The sequence below is a fragment of the Heptranchias perlo genome, chromosome 19, assembly GCF_035084215.1.
Source record: "Heptranchias perlo isolate sHepPer1 chromosome 19, sHepPer1.hap1, whole genome shotgun sequence".
NCBI lineage: Eukaryota > Metazoa > Chordata > Chondrichthyes > Hexanchiformes > Hexanchidae > Heptranchias > Heptranchias perlo.
The window spans coordinates 46,541,230-46,558,055 of record NC_090343.1 but is presented as its reverse complement, the minus strand read 5'-3'; the positions used below and the strand labels follow the sequence as shown (position 1 = coordinate 46,558,055).

Here is a 16,826-nt window from a genome sequence, read left to right as displayed (position 1 = left end):
GGTGACCAAAAGGTTGGTCAAAGAGGTAGGTTCTAATGAGTGTCATAATGTTGGAGAGGTTTAGGCAGGGAATTCCAGAGTTTGGGGCCTAGGCAACTGAAGGCCCAGCTGCCAATGGTGGAGTGAAGGAAGTGGGGGATGCACAGGAGGTGAGAGTTGGAGGAATGCAGAGTTCTTGGAGTGTTGTCAGGCTAGAGGAGGTTACAGAGATGAGGAGAGGCCCTGGAGGGATTTGAACATGATGAGAATTTTAAAATCGAGGTTTTGCCAGACCGGGAGCCAATGTAGGTCAATGAGCACAGGGGTGATGGGTGAACAGGACTTGGCGCGAGTTAGGATGCGGGCAACATCGTTTTGGATAAGCTCCTGTTTATGGAGGGTGGAAGATGGGAGGTAGGCCAGGAGCGCCCATTGGAATAATCGAGTCTGGAGGTAACAAACGTCTGGATGAGGGTTTCAGCAGCAGATGGTCTGAGGCAGGGGTGGAGACAGGCAATATTACGGAGGTGAAAGTAGGCGGACTTAGTGATGGAGAGGATATAGGGTCGGAAGCTCAGCTCAGGGTCAAATAGATTGCCACGGTTGCGAACAATCACTTTTCTGGTGATTTATTGCAGTTTTTTAAAAAATTTTTTTGTTAATTTATCCTCACTAAGACCTGCACTGTATTTTCTGTTTCTTTGAATGCATTCTTATGGCATAAGTATAAGTCACATTAAAAAAATTTAAACCTTCCCCGAATGCAGGGTCTTAAAACGTGTGCATGAATGAGTTGAAACTTCAATTTTCACACTTAAAGAAGAGAAGTATATGGTGTGAGTTCAATGCTTTCCTTGGGCCCTGATCCTTTATACTGATTTACACCCATTTTTACGTTTGGGCGTATTCTAATGAGATTCACAGAAAATTTGAGCGTAACAACATTGGCCGAATGGGCACGTTTTTGTGTCTAACTTCCGCGTTGCGCCAATGAGGAAATTCCAGGCCCAGAGACTTTCAGCCACTTCCCGGCAGGGTGTATGTATGTACTATAGAGACTGTTTTTCTAAGAGTTTACTGAAGCTGGAAGAACTATAAGCTCTTTTTAAAATGGTCTACACAGTTTGTATACAGTATAAAATAACGTTTGATGTGGTAGCTTGCCTCTATTTTTGCTTTTGTGACTGTTCTTACTTTTTGATTAAATCTGGATCATAATTTTAGCTTATGGATGGTGGTCCATTTTTTTATCATCCAGATAACAGACATGGTGGGAATTGCATAGATTTCCCAGTAAGCAACTTGCCATAATAGTGGTCAATTCTGATGCCTGGTAAACCAAATTGGCCAAGATGTTCAAACTACATCTCGTGGGTCACACAAGCCCCTCAGCCTTGGCAGCTGGGCACACAAAGCTCAGGATATTTTGACTTTTTTGAATTTTGGGGGCTTGGGGATTTGAAAAGAGCAGTTCTTGGCACTGTTGCCTCTTTGATAGGTAAATCCCAAATTGGAACACCTAATTCTGTTCGTCTCAGCAAGCTGAGAAAGGTGCAGGTTAATGGGGATGTCAATGTAACTTTATATGTGATCCATAACACTCTGGCACATACCAAGTGGCCAACGAAGACACAAAGCATGGATGCTCTTGTCTGCTGGAAACTGTTTACATCAGCAAAGGTTGAGGGCGCCTGAACTAAGACAGTCATCTTGCTGCCTGGATGGCGTCATGCCAAAAGGATTCAATAAGTGTTAGGTTTGCAGTAGATTGTGTGTGTGAAATTTGTATAATGTATATTTGTTACAGAAAGAACCCATTAATGGTGTGCTCATTTGACAATCCACTTTTGCAAGTTAAGTTCAAAAATAGATTCTACGAATCAAATTGTAAATGTTTGCACAGCAAAGTGCTGTAGAATTGTTAACTTAAATTTCTCCTAGGTACTGAAAGGATTTTTTTTTTTTGGATTTTCCTCTTCTTTCTGGGAATCTTAAATGAGCTGCACCAGAGAATCTCTTCTGCCCTGATTGCTCCTCTGATGTTATTTCTACATATTGGGTTTGGAGACTTTTAAGCACGGTGATGGGCTTCTGCATGTATCAGACACTCGACTGCCCAGGAAGGGTTAGCTGCTTCCATTTAGCATATTGAGAGTTCTGTTTAGCTTGTTGTATCCATCCGCCCTGGAACTCATCGTATTCTCCTTGTTCACAGCTGCTTCACGTGGACAAGCGACGTGAGTACCTGTACCAGCTCCAGGAGTTCATGGTAACGGATAACAGCCGGAATTGGCGCTTTCGATACGAGTTGGCAGAGTAGGTGTTCTGTACATTTTGAGCACTGATCAGAAAGATCAGTATGTTTTGAGTGAGAACGATTCTTCAAAATGTTGGGTTAGTTGTCTGAGTTCAGCATGTTGGCTGGGAAGTATATGTAGTAGAAGCGTGCGTTCTCATAACTGGTGCTATGCTCAAAACATAGCTGTGTTCAAAACGTTCTCAAATCTAAGAACAACATCCCAGTAAATGGCCTAATGGAGGGTGGCAACAACACAATGGTCACAACAGAAGCTGCAGCATGTATTATGTTGGTTGGACTGTTAGCGGTCTGAAGCGCAAGCCGACTTTGTTTCCCCCCGCCCCCGTTCGTGTTTGTTTTCCCTTTTTCTTCCTTGCCCTCCCCACAAAGTGCTGATTCGTGCTGTAATGCAGTTTCAAGGGTACAGGCTGCCCTCCAGTGTCTTGGCCAAATGGCCATTCGCATGCCCGTCATCATATCGGCCACCATGTGTCTGCTCTACTGTATTTGTATATTGCATTGATGTCTAGAAGAAGGATTACTTTGGACTTATTGAGGGAATAGAGAGGGTACAGTGCAGATTCACTCAGATACTGCCTGTGTGAGGAGATAAGAAAATACAAAGAAAGGCTTGAAAAATTGGGACTGTTTTCATTATGATAGAGGTGATTTGATGGAGGATGGGACAGAGTAGCTACAAACACTGTGTCCACTGATTGAGGGGTCTAGAATGACAGGACATAGACGAAAGGAGATTCAGGACAGAGAGTAGGAGAAACATTTTTACATAGAGTTTTGTGAGGCTATGGAATGCACTACCAGAGTTGGTGATTGAAGCAGAGACCATGTCAACATTTAAGAATCGGTTAGATGGGTGGTTGAAGGAGAGGGAAATCGCAGGATATGGGAACGAGCGTGCACGTGGAATTAGGTCTACTGTTCATGCAGAGGATAAACACCGACATGGACTAGTTGTGTGTTTTAATTTAGTTTCTATGTTTATTGCATAATATTTCAGTACCAATTTGCAAAAGACAACAGCTGCAAAGATGTTCTATATGTCCAGCTGTCAGATCGTCTCTGGACTCTGTCATATGATGTGATGCGAGCCGTCATGAGAAGTGAAGGCGAGATGCGTGTGCTCCTGTAGAGTATGCTGGGGGTCTCGTGCTTCATCACTATAATTGTAATCTAGTTACTTGTTTATTGAAAAATAACTGTCTGTATAAACTGATGTGTATGAATCTTCTGTACCTGCAGTAGAGATTACAGTCTGGCTCCACTATAGATCAGGAACAGCTGAACTTGACTCAGTAAAGCATATGCAGTTTTGTTGACTTTGTATGAATGCCAGTGGGTATAGCGCTCCAGTTTGTTGCAGAGATTAAGCCCACTGCTCTGTCGCTGGCTTTGTGATTCTGCAAGTATGATCTGCAAAACATATGGGTGTAAAAAAATGCAAATAGTCTTTCGCTTTCTCTCCCGTCTCCCTACTCCCTAAATGGCTCTGCAAGATGACCCAGTGAGTAGCTGAGCCTACAGATCAGGAGAGTCCCAGGTTTGTACTTGTCCTGAGTTAGCCTGACTGGTAAGGGTGCTAATTGGCTTCAGGGTCCCTGGTTTAGGAAAGGAAAATTGAGGCAAGATTTTTGCTCCTAGCTGTAGAACGGTCAAATAGCTTACCAAGACTTTTACATGAATTGAAGTACCTGAGGTGTCTGGCATTTGTGGAACTGTACTGAGGCAAGAGTTGGTGCTTTAAGGAGAGGTGTGGAGATGAAAATGTACAAAAGGGAGAAAAAGGCAAATTTGCCTTGTGTTTATAGTGGGTTTTCACTGTTTTGAACAATATTAACATTATCCTTGACCTATTTCAGACAAGTGATTTTGCTGCTGGAGCTCTACAACCCCAACGATGTGCATGACTATCTACGGCACATTGCTCTCTCTCTCTGTTCTGATAAGGTTGCTGAGGTTCGGTGGATTTCATTCAAGCTGGTACGTGCGACACAAGCATTACTTTTTCAAGTTATTGTCTAATCATGTTTCAGTTTTGTATGTTTCTCATTGATTCATTTTCACTTGGACCTTGAGCCTGTCTAAGCTGTGGATTTGTCTTCAGCTGTTAGGGCCATTCCATGTCCGAATCTCCAACCTGCACTCTTGGTTGCATTGTCTATTTGTTTTTTAATTTCTGATTCTGAACTGGGTTTGCCTTCACTTAGTGACCCAGTGAGGCTCTGTGATTGCCTGCCTTCCTGATCTGTCAAGTTAAGGGTGGAAAAAGGAAACAAACTTGGCTCAGTGGTAGCACTCTCACTCTGAATCAGAAGGTTGTGGATTCAAGCTCCACTTCTAGGCCGGCGGTTCAGTGCAGTACCGAGAGAGCGTTGCTGTGTCTGAGGTGCTTTTTTAGGTGAGACGTTAAACCAAGGCCCAGCCTGTTCAGGTGGATGTACTATTCAATAGCAATAACAATTTGCACCTTTTTAATGTAGAAAAACATCCCAAGGCGCTTCAGAGACGTAAGAATTTCCTTTCTGCTGTCCACCCAGGCAGTAAAGGCAAACATCATAGGACTGGAGCATTGAGTTTAATCAGTGCACCCAGTTTGTGTTTTTAATACTCACTTCTCTAGTATTCCTTGTTTTTCAGTGATTGCTTACCCTAAGCATTTGTGCTTTTACACATTTCACGTTTGGTTTTCAGAACATTCCAGCCTCCGATTGTGGCAGCAGCAGGGTTTGCATTTTGACATCTAAGAGTTGCTCCCACCAGTTGGATTCCTGACCTATTGTCATTCGAGCTAATTCTCTTAACTTTAACTAATAAATGTTGGTGTTCAGAGGGACACGAAACAGAGTTAACATGCAGGCACAACAAGCAATTAGGAAGGCAAATGGTATGTTGGCCTTTATTGCAAGTGGGTTGGAATACAAGAGTAAGGAAGTCTTGCTACAATTGTACAGGGCTTTTGTGAGACCTCACCTGGAGTACAGTGTATAGCTTTGGTCTCCTTACCTAAGGAAGGGTATACTTGCCTTAGAGAGGGTGCCACGAAGGTTCACTAGATTGATTCCTAGGATGAGAGGGTTGTCCTGTGAGGAGAGATTGAGTGGAATGGGCCTATCCTCTCTGGAGTTTAGAAGAATTAGGGATGATCTCATTGAAAGATATAAGATTCTGAGAGGGCTTGACAGGTTAGATGCTGAGGCTGTTTCCCCTTGCTGGAGAGTCTAGAACTAGAGGGCATAGTCTCAGGATAAGGGGTCGGCCATTTAAGACTGAGATGAGGAGAAATTTCTTCACTCAGAGGGTTGTGAATATTTGGAATTCTCTACCCCAGAGGGCTGTGGATGCTCAGTCGTTGAGTATATTCAAGGCTGAGATCGATAGATTTTTGGACTCTAGGGGAATGAAGGGATATGGGAATAGGGCAGGAAAGTGGAGTTGAGGTAAAAGATCAACCATGATCTTATTGAATGGCGGAGCAGGCTTGAGGGACCGTATGGCCGACTCGCGCTCCTGTTTCTTATGTTGGGGAGGGGGGAAGAGAGAAAGCACTGGGACACCTGCAACCTGCTGAATAATTTCTATTTGAAATTTGGGATAAAGGGGCCACGGTGGGGAAGTTACAGAAGTGACGTATTGAGACTGCACTGTGATGCCCAAAGTCTACCTATGGAACAAATTCAGGTATTTAGCAAAATCTGCTCCCCTTACTGCTGCTAGTTTTCACTGACTGGCCTTTGTTGTTGAGCAGGTGGTGGAGATCCTGAGGAAGTTTTATGCAACTGGCACTGATTCATTAGCCGTGAACTTCATGAATGAGCTCACCCTTCGGTTTTGCCACTGCTCCAAGTGGATCGGACGTCAGGCATTTGCTTTCATCTGTCAGGTGAGTGAATGAGCAAAATAATACCCTCCAACTATCCCCTTTCTCCTCCTCCTCCTCCTCCTCTCTATAAAGATCACCGTAATGTTTCTGCACTGTTACCAGTCCCCTTCTCTGAACACTATCTTACAACCTGGGAGCAGTCTCTGCTTGTGTATAATACTACTTTCCCTCTCTTATTAAAGTGACTCCACATTTTACACTGCTGACTCCTGGTGTGTGTGATGGTAGGCCGGAGGGGAGGGGAACAGAATCGATTTTGCTATGGTTTTCCACCCCCCCCCCCACCCGCCGCCAGTTGAATATCTTGCTGATGCTCACAGTCTAGATTCACGCACTGTCACTTGGAGCGGCTACTGGTGCATGTAGGAATTGTAATCCCTTAAGAGTTGGTGCCCTTCGGGATAAAAGGCAAGAAAAATGTTTTAAATGCAGAAGAGATGTGGAGAGCAGTAAAGGGCGCTAATTGATGGCAATAGTTTTGTTAAAAAAATGAGGAAACACTCTCGTTTTTATACAGGCAGTTGTGGAGGAGGAATGCATGCCAGTGAACCAGTTTGTTGAACACCTGCTTCCCAGTCTGCTGAATTTGGCTACTGACCGTGTCCCGAATGTTCGGGTGCTGCTTGCGAAGGCACTGAGGCACACGCTGCTAGAGAAAGGTAAATATGAAAATGTATAGCATTCTTAAAGGAGGGTATTGGTGGTTTAAAACAATGAACAACTTTCTGTGGGATTCCACTGGTCATTATTAACCATGATATCAGCAGCAAGCCGCACTCTTTTTAGTTAGATTTTAAAAGTTGGTGGTTTCTCAAAACACATCCAACTCTGTTATACTTGGACGTGCAAATTTCTGTGTAGTACTCATAAATATATATTATCTTATCTATCTGACTTCAGTCATTCCAAATCTAGAGAGAAACATTCCCCCAACACCACAAAAAGCTTCTAATTGATCTCAGGGGAGAGAGAGAGAGAGAGAGAGACGCACGCACACACAGACTGGAGGTTCCGTTCAAGAGCGATTAACCGCTAAATGATCCACGATGGCACAGCAATTACACTTTAGCAGCAGAATAATAAATTTTGAATGCTTTGAGTAGCATCATTGCTATATTTGTAGTAACATAGGAACAGGGGTAGACCATTTAGCCCCTCGAGCCTGTTCCGCCATTCACTTAGATCATGGCTGATCCTTACCTTAACTCCCTTTACCTGCCTTTGCTCCATGTCCCTTGATACACGTGCTAACAAAAATCTATTGACCTCGGTCTTGAAAATTTCAATTGTCATAGCACCCACATCCTTTTGGTTGAAGAGAATTTCACATTTCCACTACTTTGTGTGAAAAAATGCTTCCTGATTTCACTCCTGAATGGCGCAGCTCTAATTTTAACATTGTACCCCCTTGTTCAGGATTCCCTCACCAGAGGACACAGCTTCTCTATATCTACTGTTCCTTTTATCATTTCAAACACTAAATTAGATCACATTCTAAACTCGTGAATACAACACAGGTTGCATAAACTCGAGTGGTATTCACTTATCATAATTAACCCCTTAAGCCCCAGTATTGTTTTGGTAAATCTGCGGTGTACGCCCTCCAAGGCTAATATACCCTTCCTGAGGTTCGATGCTAAAAAACTGAACGCAGTGCTCCAGGTGGGGTCTGATCAAGACTATACAACTAAAGCATAACTTCCCCTTTTTTGTATTCCAAACCCCTTGAAATAAAGGCCAACATTCAGTTAGCCATTTTGATTACTTTTTGAACCTGTGATTTTTTGCACTTTAGTGATTTGTGTACCTGGACATCCAAATTCCTTTCCTCCTCTACAGCTTTGTGTCTCATCATTGAGAAAATATTCTGACTTGTCTTTCTAAGATCCAAAGTGGATGATCTTGCAATTCCCCACATTGAACTCCATCTGCCACAGTTTTGCCCATTCACTTAATCTGTCTATGTCCCTTTTCAGTCATAGACTTGGGATTGGCTATCTTTCCTGCAAAGCAGCAAGTCCCATTGTGATGGTGCAAAGGATTGTTTGGGTCCGGCCAAAGTTTGAGCTTTCTTGCCTGTTGATCCATCTCGTGGCTTAATCCAGAAATGTCTAAACTTGAACTTGCAAACTGCTTTTCATGTATTTGGAGGAGATGCTGCTAAATGTGGAAAATCTCCAGCAGTGGATTTTAAAATGCTGGTCACACATCACTGAGGCTGGAAAGTTTTGCTCCCTTTCAGCTATTACTTTTTTCTCTATAAACATTAATGAATTGCTGCATTTATTTTTAAAAAATATATTCTTCAGGTTCCTTAGTGGTTTAATGAGTAAACTGTGGTACTGGCCCATACAGATGAAGAGTTCTCCTGATTGATCCCCGGCCTGAGGCACTGTGTTAAGTTAGCTGATTTGAGCCGGGACTGCAGTTTGGGGTGGGGAAAGGCTCAACGATCGGCCTCTGCGGCCTTGGGAGAGGGGGGGAAAAATCTGCCTGAGTTCCTGCACCCGATCGTTATACAGTAACTCCTGCTAGAAAGTGTGGACATCTAGTGAGGACCAGGTCGAGCTGGGCTATGGTGCTCTTCGTGTTCAATATGCCGCACATGCTCACATTCTACACAGGCTTGATTTATGAAGAGTAGTTTTATGGGTGAGCTGCCGGGGCTTGTGAAACTGTCACAATAAGGGTTGGTGTCTTCAGGAGAAAAAGGGAGCAAATTAGAGCGGGGTGGTGAGGGAAGCTTGGTGTTTTGTGTACTGACTGAATTGCACTTCCACAACTTGTATTTTTTTTAAGAAAACCCTTACAAGAAACTCTTCCCTCTGGCAGGAAGGTCAGTAACCGGAGGGCACAGATTTAAAGTAATTGGCAAAAAAGCCGGGGGGAGATGAGGAGATTTTTTTACTCAGTGAGTTATTATGATCTGGAATGCCCTGCCTGAAAGGATGGGGGAAGCAGATTGAACAGTAACTTTCAAAAGGGGATTGGATAAATACTTGAAAAGGAAAAGTATGCAGGGCAATAGGGAAAGGGCATGGGAGTGGGACTAATTGGATAGCTCTTTCAAAGCACTGGCACAGGCACAGGCACAGGCACAATGGGCTGAATTGCCTCCTTATGTAAGGAGTCCAGTCCAGGGAACTATAGACCAATTACATTAACGGAAGTACTTTCAAAATTTGAGGACGACGCCAAATTTGGGGATATAGTTAATATCGAGGAGGATTGTGACACAATACAGGAAGACATTAATAAACTTGCAGAGTGGGCGTGTAACTGGCAAGTGAATTTCAACATAGATAAGTGTGAGGTATTACATTTATGGAGGCCACATACTTCTTTGATAATAAGAATCTAAAAGGGGTAGAGGAGCAGAGGGATCTGGGGGTACAGATACATAAATCACTAAAAGTAGCGACGCAGGTTAATAAGGCCATAAAAGAAGCAAACCAAACACTGGGGTTCATTGCTAGAGAGATACGTTGAAAAACAGAGAAGTTATGTTAAACTTATATAGAACCTTAGTTTGACCACACTTGGAGTACTGTGAAGAGTCCTGGTCTCCGTATTATGAAAAGGATATAGAGGCACTGGAGAAGGTGCAAAAAAGATTGTTACTGGGCTGATACCAGAACTGAGAGGTTCTACCTGTCAGGAAAGATTCAGCAGGCTGGGCTCTTTTCTCTAGAAAAGAGAAGACTGAGAGGTGACCTGATAGAGGTCTTTAAAATTATGGAGGGGTTTGATAGGGTAGATGTAGAGAAGATGCTTCCACTTGCGGGGGAGACCAGAACTAGGGGCCATAAATATAAGATAGTCACTAGTAAATCCAATAGGGAATTCAGGAGAAACTTCTTTACCCAGAGAGTGGTTAGAATGTGGAACTCGCTACCACAAGGAGTAGTTGAGGCGACTAGCATAGATACATTTAAGGGGAAGCCAGATAAACACATGAGGGAGCAAGGAATAGAAGGATATGCTGATAGGGTTAGATGAAGTAGGGTGGGAGGAGGCTCATGTGGAGCATAAACTCTGGCATCGACCTGTTGGGCTGTATGGCCTGTTTCTGTGCTGTACATTCTATGTAATTCTATGTATGATTCTAAGTGACTGTTGGCGAGCTGGCTCTGGTTAATGTTGCACTGATTCTTCCCAGCATATTTCACAGAGGCTGAGAACCCTCACGTAGAAGCTGTTGAAGAGATCGTTCTGATCCTGCAGTCGGACAGAGACCGCGACGTGCGGTTTTTCGCCAGCGCCGAACTCCGGAACAACCCCGTAAACACCACCTCCTTCATAAACTGAGAACCTTTCTAACAAAGTTGTCTGACTTCCTAACTGCGCGCAGTTCCTGAACTGGCGATACGTGTGGTGAGCCCCCGAGTCCCGCACAAGGTGGAGGCGACGCACGGCGGTGAAGTGGGCATCGCCTTGGTCTACAGGCTGGATCTGGACTGGAGGATGCAGAGCACCTTCCTCTTGTTAAATATGTGAATAGATCTGCAACAGAGCTTTTATAAATGAGGGGAAGGGGGGGAATTCACTGTAACAAAGTTGGTGACCACAAGAGCCTTACCTGTCCATATTTCCTCGACTATCTACAGATATTTTTGGATCAAAAACTAATGGGAAAGTTTCTTTTTAAAACTCCCTCTGATTCTCAACGAAACCTTTTTATTTGCTAACTCGGTTCTATTTCTAAAGTAAACTTTCTAATTTGGAAACAGTTGGGACTGGATATAATTTTTTTTAAACTCGTTCCTCACCTTTCTAATTCTGTACGGATTCTTTGTATTGATATCCCCAACTGACACGTGTTTGTACATTTTAGAAAGCGTGTGAACGCACTGATTTCAAGCATTGTTTCAACTTTTTAGAAACTTGCAGAGATCTGTCTTTTATTTCCACTCCCCCCACAAACAGCTGCTTTCCCATTTGCACTCTGGAGGCCGCACTGAGCTGTTCTCTTAGCTGGTTATCGACTGACTTCTGCTCACCGGCAGGGAGTGCGGTATCTCCAAGCGGGCCGAGAGGGGAGACGAGCAGAGCGTGTACTGCTTCCCCCCTCTTTTCCTGAGTAACTGAGCCAGGTTAGTTGCGGGAAACCTAACCAGGAAGGTGGAGCCGTGCTTGTGAGACCAGCAGACTGGGCTCGGCCTGGCTTTTATACAGGTGCGTTTTAACTTTTTTTCTTTTTAAATTCACAAGGTAATTGGGAACACTGCTGTAGAGTTCAATAGCACTGAGAATGCAGTTCATACCACTAATGAAAAATGCTAGAGAATTGATATTCAGAGTTGAACACAGTAAATGTGAGGTAGCATGAACTTTTAATCTCTTTAAATTAATTTAAATGTTTTTATCCTTGAACCAGCTGCTACGGGTTCCATGTCTGCTGATTGGTATGTGGTAAGGGCTTGGAGATGGGACTGCAGGGTACTCTCAAGGTTATGCAGGGAAACATTACATCTCCACCTAACTATTTGGTGCTGAATTCATCTTGAATAGTGCTCTGGAGGTGTTCTGGTGCCAGTCTGGGCCTACGTCGGCACTGTTCACATTGTTCATTGACCCATTCAGTGTTCAAAACACCCCACATCGTTTCCACTGACGTTCCCTCTCTTGAAGACTTGATGCACTGTCAAATCCTGTAGCTCAGCGTAGTGAATGGGGACTGGGACAGTTGGCATCACAATAGCAGCGAAAGAGTTAAATGAGCTATACCTGGCTGGGTACAATAGCTGAAATGTTCCCAGACTAGTTTTGCCTTTACAAAAGTGAGCTGGAGCAGCTTGTAAAGTGTTTTGGTGGGAATGGTCTTGCCAAATGCAAGTTGATTCCCCTCAAGTCTTTGTAAAGGAGGCTTTGGATGTTCCCTGAATGTGTGACATCTTTTTCTCTTTGTTTTGCCATCTCCTCCTCCTCCTCCTCCTCGGTTTATGGCGAAAGAAATGCCCTGCATCAGGAATTCTTGCCTTTGCACTTCCCTTGTTCTGATGCCGACTTGTATTACCAAGCGTTTTTTATTAAATGGTGTATAAGAATGAGGTTTTTGTATAGTGTAAAGGCTGATTGTATTGTAACTACAGTTACAAGTTTGAGTTTTTACAATTAACATTAAATACTGTGTTGCTGTAATGATTTTGTGTGTTTCTCCCTCATTGCTTTTATCAAACTCCCTTGATGGGACTAGTATACGTTTATTTCCTTGTAGCCACTTATTATCAGTTCAGTTAATACCAATAATTAATAATAATGTTTGCCTCCCATCCTGTTCACATTATCATCTGGTTAGAGAGTGACTCGCTCCTCAGTCCTATCTCCTTCCTCCCCACCCCTGGAAGTCACTGACTAGCTGGGCTTTGGCTCCATGGACACCAGCTGCCCTCCAGTCCCTCATCATTCCTCGTGCGAGACTAGGTGGTGATTGTCAGCGGCTATTCTCCGTAAGGATATTATAGGTGGGGATTGGGGTGGGGGGAGCATAATCGAGCTCGATCCTGTTCTCGCGTGTACTTTCCAGTAGCAGTTCTTTTTCATTTCTAGTGCTGACTTACCCTTCCTTGTTATGTTCCCATCTGCAACAGGATGGCCCAAGTATTGATTGGGAGAAGTCACTGGCATTTTGTTTCTTTGCTAGGCAGTTTTAAATTATCCGTGGTCTGAGTATGATGACAAGCTGAAACTTAATGGAAGTCTTCAGCATTTAAACACTTATCAAAGATCTAAAGGCCTCCTTTTTCATTCAAGTTGCCAAAATTCTAAATGTTATTTTGTTTGAGCTACATCGAGTCTACATCTCAGAAACAGGCCATTCGGCCCAACTGGTCTGTGCCGGTGTTTATGCTCGACATGAGCTTCCTCCCACCCTACTTCATCTAACCCTATCAGCATCTCCTTCTATTCCTTTTTCCCTCATGTGTTTATCTTGCTTCCCCTTAATTGCATCGATGTTATTTCCCTCAACTACTCCTTGTGGTAGTGAGTTCCACATTCTAACCACGCTCTGGGTAAAGAAGTTTCTCCTGAATTGTCTATTGGATTTATTAGTGACTATCTTATATTTATAACCTTTTAGTTCTGGTCTCCCCCACAAATGGAAACATTTCCTCTATGTTTGCCCTATCAAACCCCATCATTATCTTAAAGACCTCCATCAGGTCACCCCTCAGCCTTTTCTTTTCTAGAGAAAAGAGCCCCCGCTTGTTTAACCTTTCCAAATAAGTATATCCTCTCAGTTCTGGTTTCATCCTTGTGAATCCTTTTTGCACCTTCTCCAATGCCTCTATATCCTTTTTTATAATCTGGAGACCAGAACTGTTCACAGTACTCCAAGTGTGGTCTAACCAAAGTTCTATACAAGTTTAGAATAACTTCTCTGCTGTTCAATTCTGTCCCTCTAGAAATGAACCCCAGTGCTTGGTTTGCTTTTTTATGGCCCTTTCTATAGCCTGTGTCACTACTTTTAGTGATTTGTGTATCTGTACCCCTAGATCCCTTTGCTCCTCTACCCCATTTAGACTTTATTATTCAAGCAGTATGTGGCCTCCTTATTCTTCCTACCAAACTGCACCGCCTCACTTGCCTATATTCAAATTCATTTGCCAATTACCCATTTGCTCGTTCTGCAAGTTTATTAATGTTGTCTTATATTTTGTCACATTCTTCCTTTTGTATTAACTACACCCCTCAATTTGATGTCCCAAATTTTGAAATTGTACTTCCGATTCCCGAGTCCAAATCGTTAAATGTAAATTGCGAATAGCAGTGGTCCCAGCACCGATCCCTGTGGAACACCACTTCCCACCTTTTGCCAGTCTGAGTAACTACCTTTAGCCCCTACACTCTGCTGTTTTGTAGCCAACTTGCTATCCATTCTGCTATCTGTCCGCTGACTCCACATGCTCTGACCTTAGTCATGAGTCTACAATGCGGTACCTTATTAAAGGCCTTTTGAAAATCCAAATAGATTACACTACTGCATTACTCATGTCTACTCTTTCTGTTACTACTTCAAAGAATTTAATAAGGTTGGTCAAGCATGACCTTCCCTTTTGAAATCTGTGCTGACTATTCTTGTATTTTGGTTTCTAGATGTTTTTCTATTACATCTTTGAATAAAGATTCTATTATCTTTCCTACAATGATGTTAAGCTAATTGGTCCGTAGTTCCCTGGACTTGTTCTATCTCCCTTTTTAAATAGAGGAATAACATTAACTGTCTGCCTGTTCTCTGGCACTATTCCCTTTGCTAATGAATTTTTATATATATGTAATAGTGCCTCTGCTATCTCCTCCCTAACTTCTTTTAATATGTGCAGATGCAATCCATCCAGACCAGAGATTTTATCTCTCCAAGTTTGATTAGTTTATCAATTATCTTTCCCCTCCTTTTCTACCTTAAATGTCTATATCTTTTTTGATCCCTTCTTCTAATGTCATGCCCATCTCCGTGATAAATACTGAGGCAAAGTAATTATTCAATATTTCTACCGTTTTGCTGTCATTACCTGTGAGTTTGTTTTGTGCATCCCTTAGTGGCCCTATCCCTATCCTGATTTTTCTTCTGTTATTTATGTATCTGTAGAATACTTTACTATTTCTTTTGATATTCCTTGATAATTTAATTTTGTGGTTCCTCTTTGCTTTTCTAATTGTTTTTACCTTCCTAACCTCTTCATATTCCCTTTTGTCATTGTCTCCTTTTATTGTCTATGAACTTTCCTTTAGTTTCAATTTTACCCTTTTCTCTTTTTATTCATCCATAGTGTTTCATTATTTACTAGTTTGTTCTTGCTTTTTAGAGGAATATATTTCTCCTGAACTCTCGATCACTGCTTGAATATTTCCCACTGCTGTTCTATCTCTGTCAACATTATTTTCCAGTTTACCTTCCCTAGATCCATTCTCATCCCCTCAAAATTAGCTTTTTTTCCCCAATCCATTACTTTGGACATTGTCTTACTTATGTCTTTCTCGATCATTATTTTAAACCTTATTATGTTATGATCACTATTGCCTAGATGTTCTCCTACGCTTACTTCTCTTATCTGTTCTGGTTCATTTCCCATTACTAGATCCAGCAGTGACTCCTGTCTTGGGCTTCTTGCGTACTGGGTAAGAAAGGAGTCCTGAACACACTGTATAAACTCCTTTCCCTACCTCTTCTTGCCACTTTATTTGGAGGTAGCTGAAATCTCCCATGATTATTATTTGATGTTTTTTTACTAATTTCATAGCTTTGTCTACATATTTCATCCTCCACTTCCCTTCCACTATTAGGTGGTCTGTAGCATATCCCTATTAACGTTATCGATCCCTTATCTTTTGTCTCAATCCATATGGATTCCGTGTCTATATTAATGTTAGTTATGTCCATTTTTTTCTACTGCCATTATGTTATCTCAAATTCGTACAGCTACCCCATCACCCCGCCTTCCCTATCTTTTCTAAAAACATTATATTCTGCAATATTTTATACTTGTGTTCTTTAACTGTATTTGTTCCCTGATCGTTTGTTATCCTTACTCCTTACCTTGGTCTGATCTTTACTCTCATCTCCTATTTCTTTTATCTTCAGACTTGTTATTTTCACCAGATCCTTCCCACCAATTTAGAGTTTAAAGTCCTATCCACAGCCCTATTTATCCTTCCATTAGGACTCTAGTTCCATTCCGGTTCAAGTGGAGCCTGTCCCAGCGATACAGCACCTTCCTGTCCCAGTACTGGTGCTAGTGTCCCATGAAATGGAACCCCTCCTTCCCACAGCAGTTTTTCAGCCATGCATTCACAGTCCTGATCTGTCTATCCCTATGTTAATTTGCACGTGGCTCGGGTAGTAATCCCAAGACCTCCTAAGATCATAAGACCTCTTCCCTTTTCTTGCCTATGTCATTGGTCCCAACTGGATCCTCCCCCTCCCTTTCCAAGTTCCTCTCCAGTTGCACCAGGTAGGCAACACACCCTCCTGGACTCTCGGTCACGACAATCCCCCTAATTATCGAATCCCCTTTGATTACGACCTTTCTATTCTCCCCCACCCCCCCTCCCCTCACCTTGTACTACCCGGCTTGGTTCTGTAACCCTTAATACCCTTACTTAATAATCTATCAAGCCCACCGACCCCCACAACTACCTTGATTACACTTCCTCCCACCCCGCTTCCTGTAAGGACTCTATTCCCTTCTCCCAGCTTCTCCGTCTCTGTCGCATCTGTTCTGATGATACCACCTTCCACGCCAGTGTTTCTGATATGTCTTTCCTCAACCGAGGATTCCCCTCCACTGTAGTTGACAGGGTCCTCGACCGTGTTCTATTTCCCGCACTTCTGCCCTCACCCCTTCCCTTCCTTCCCAGAACCATGATAGGGTCCCCCTTGTCCTCACTTTCCACCCCACCAGCCTCCACTTTCAACGTATCATCCTCCTTTCCGCCACCTTCAGTGTGATCCCACCACCAAACACATCTTCCCCTCCCCTTTCAGCATTCCGAAGGGACCGCCCCCTCCGCGACACCGTAGTCCACTCTTCCATTACCCCCAACACCCACTCTCCTCCCCGCGGAACCTTCCCGTGCGAGCACAGGAGATGCAACACCTGCCCCTTCACCTCCTCCCTTCCCACCGTCCAGGGCCCCAAACACTCCTTC

General features: G+C 43.1%; 1 protein-coding gene across 2 annotated transcripts in view; it reads left to right on the top strand.

Moving 5' to 3' along the window:
• Positions 1-12,317, top strand: part of LOC137335363 (serine/threonine-protein phosphatase 4 regulatory subunit 1-like) — a 62,926-nt gene extending 50,609 nt beyond the window's left edge. For both annotated transcript variants that reach the window (XM_068000696.1, XM_068000697.1), the window contains 5 exons: positions 2,195-2,295; positions 4,156-4,276; positions 6,042-6,176; positions 6,694-6,835; positions 10,336-12,317. In XM_068000696.1, the coding sequence (XP_067856797.1) occupies positions 2,195-2,295; positions 4,156-4,276; positions 6,042-6,176; positions 6,694-6,835; positions 10,336-10,484 (648 nt within the window). In that variant the 3' untranslated portion in view covers positions 10,485-12,317. The remainder of the gene's footprint in view (positions 1-2,194; positions 2,296-4,155; positions 4,277-6,041; positions 6,177-6,693; positions 6,836-10,335) is intronic.
• Positions 12,318-16,826: the final 4,509 nt, after the last annotated feature.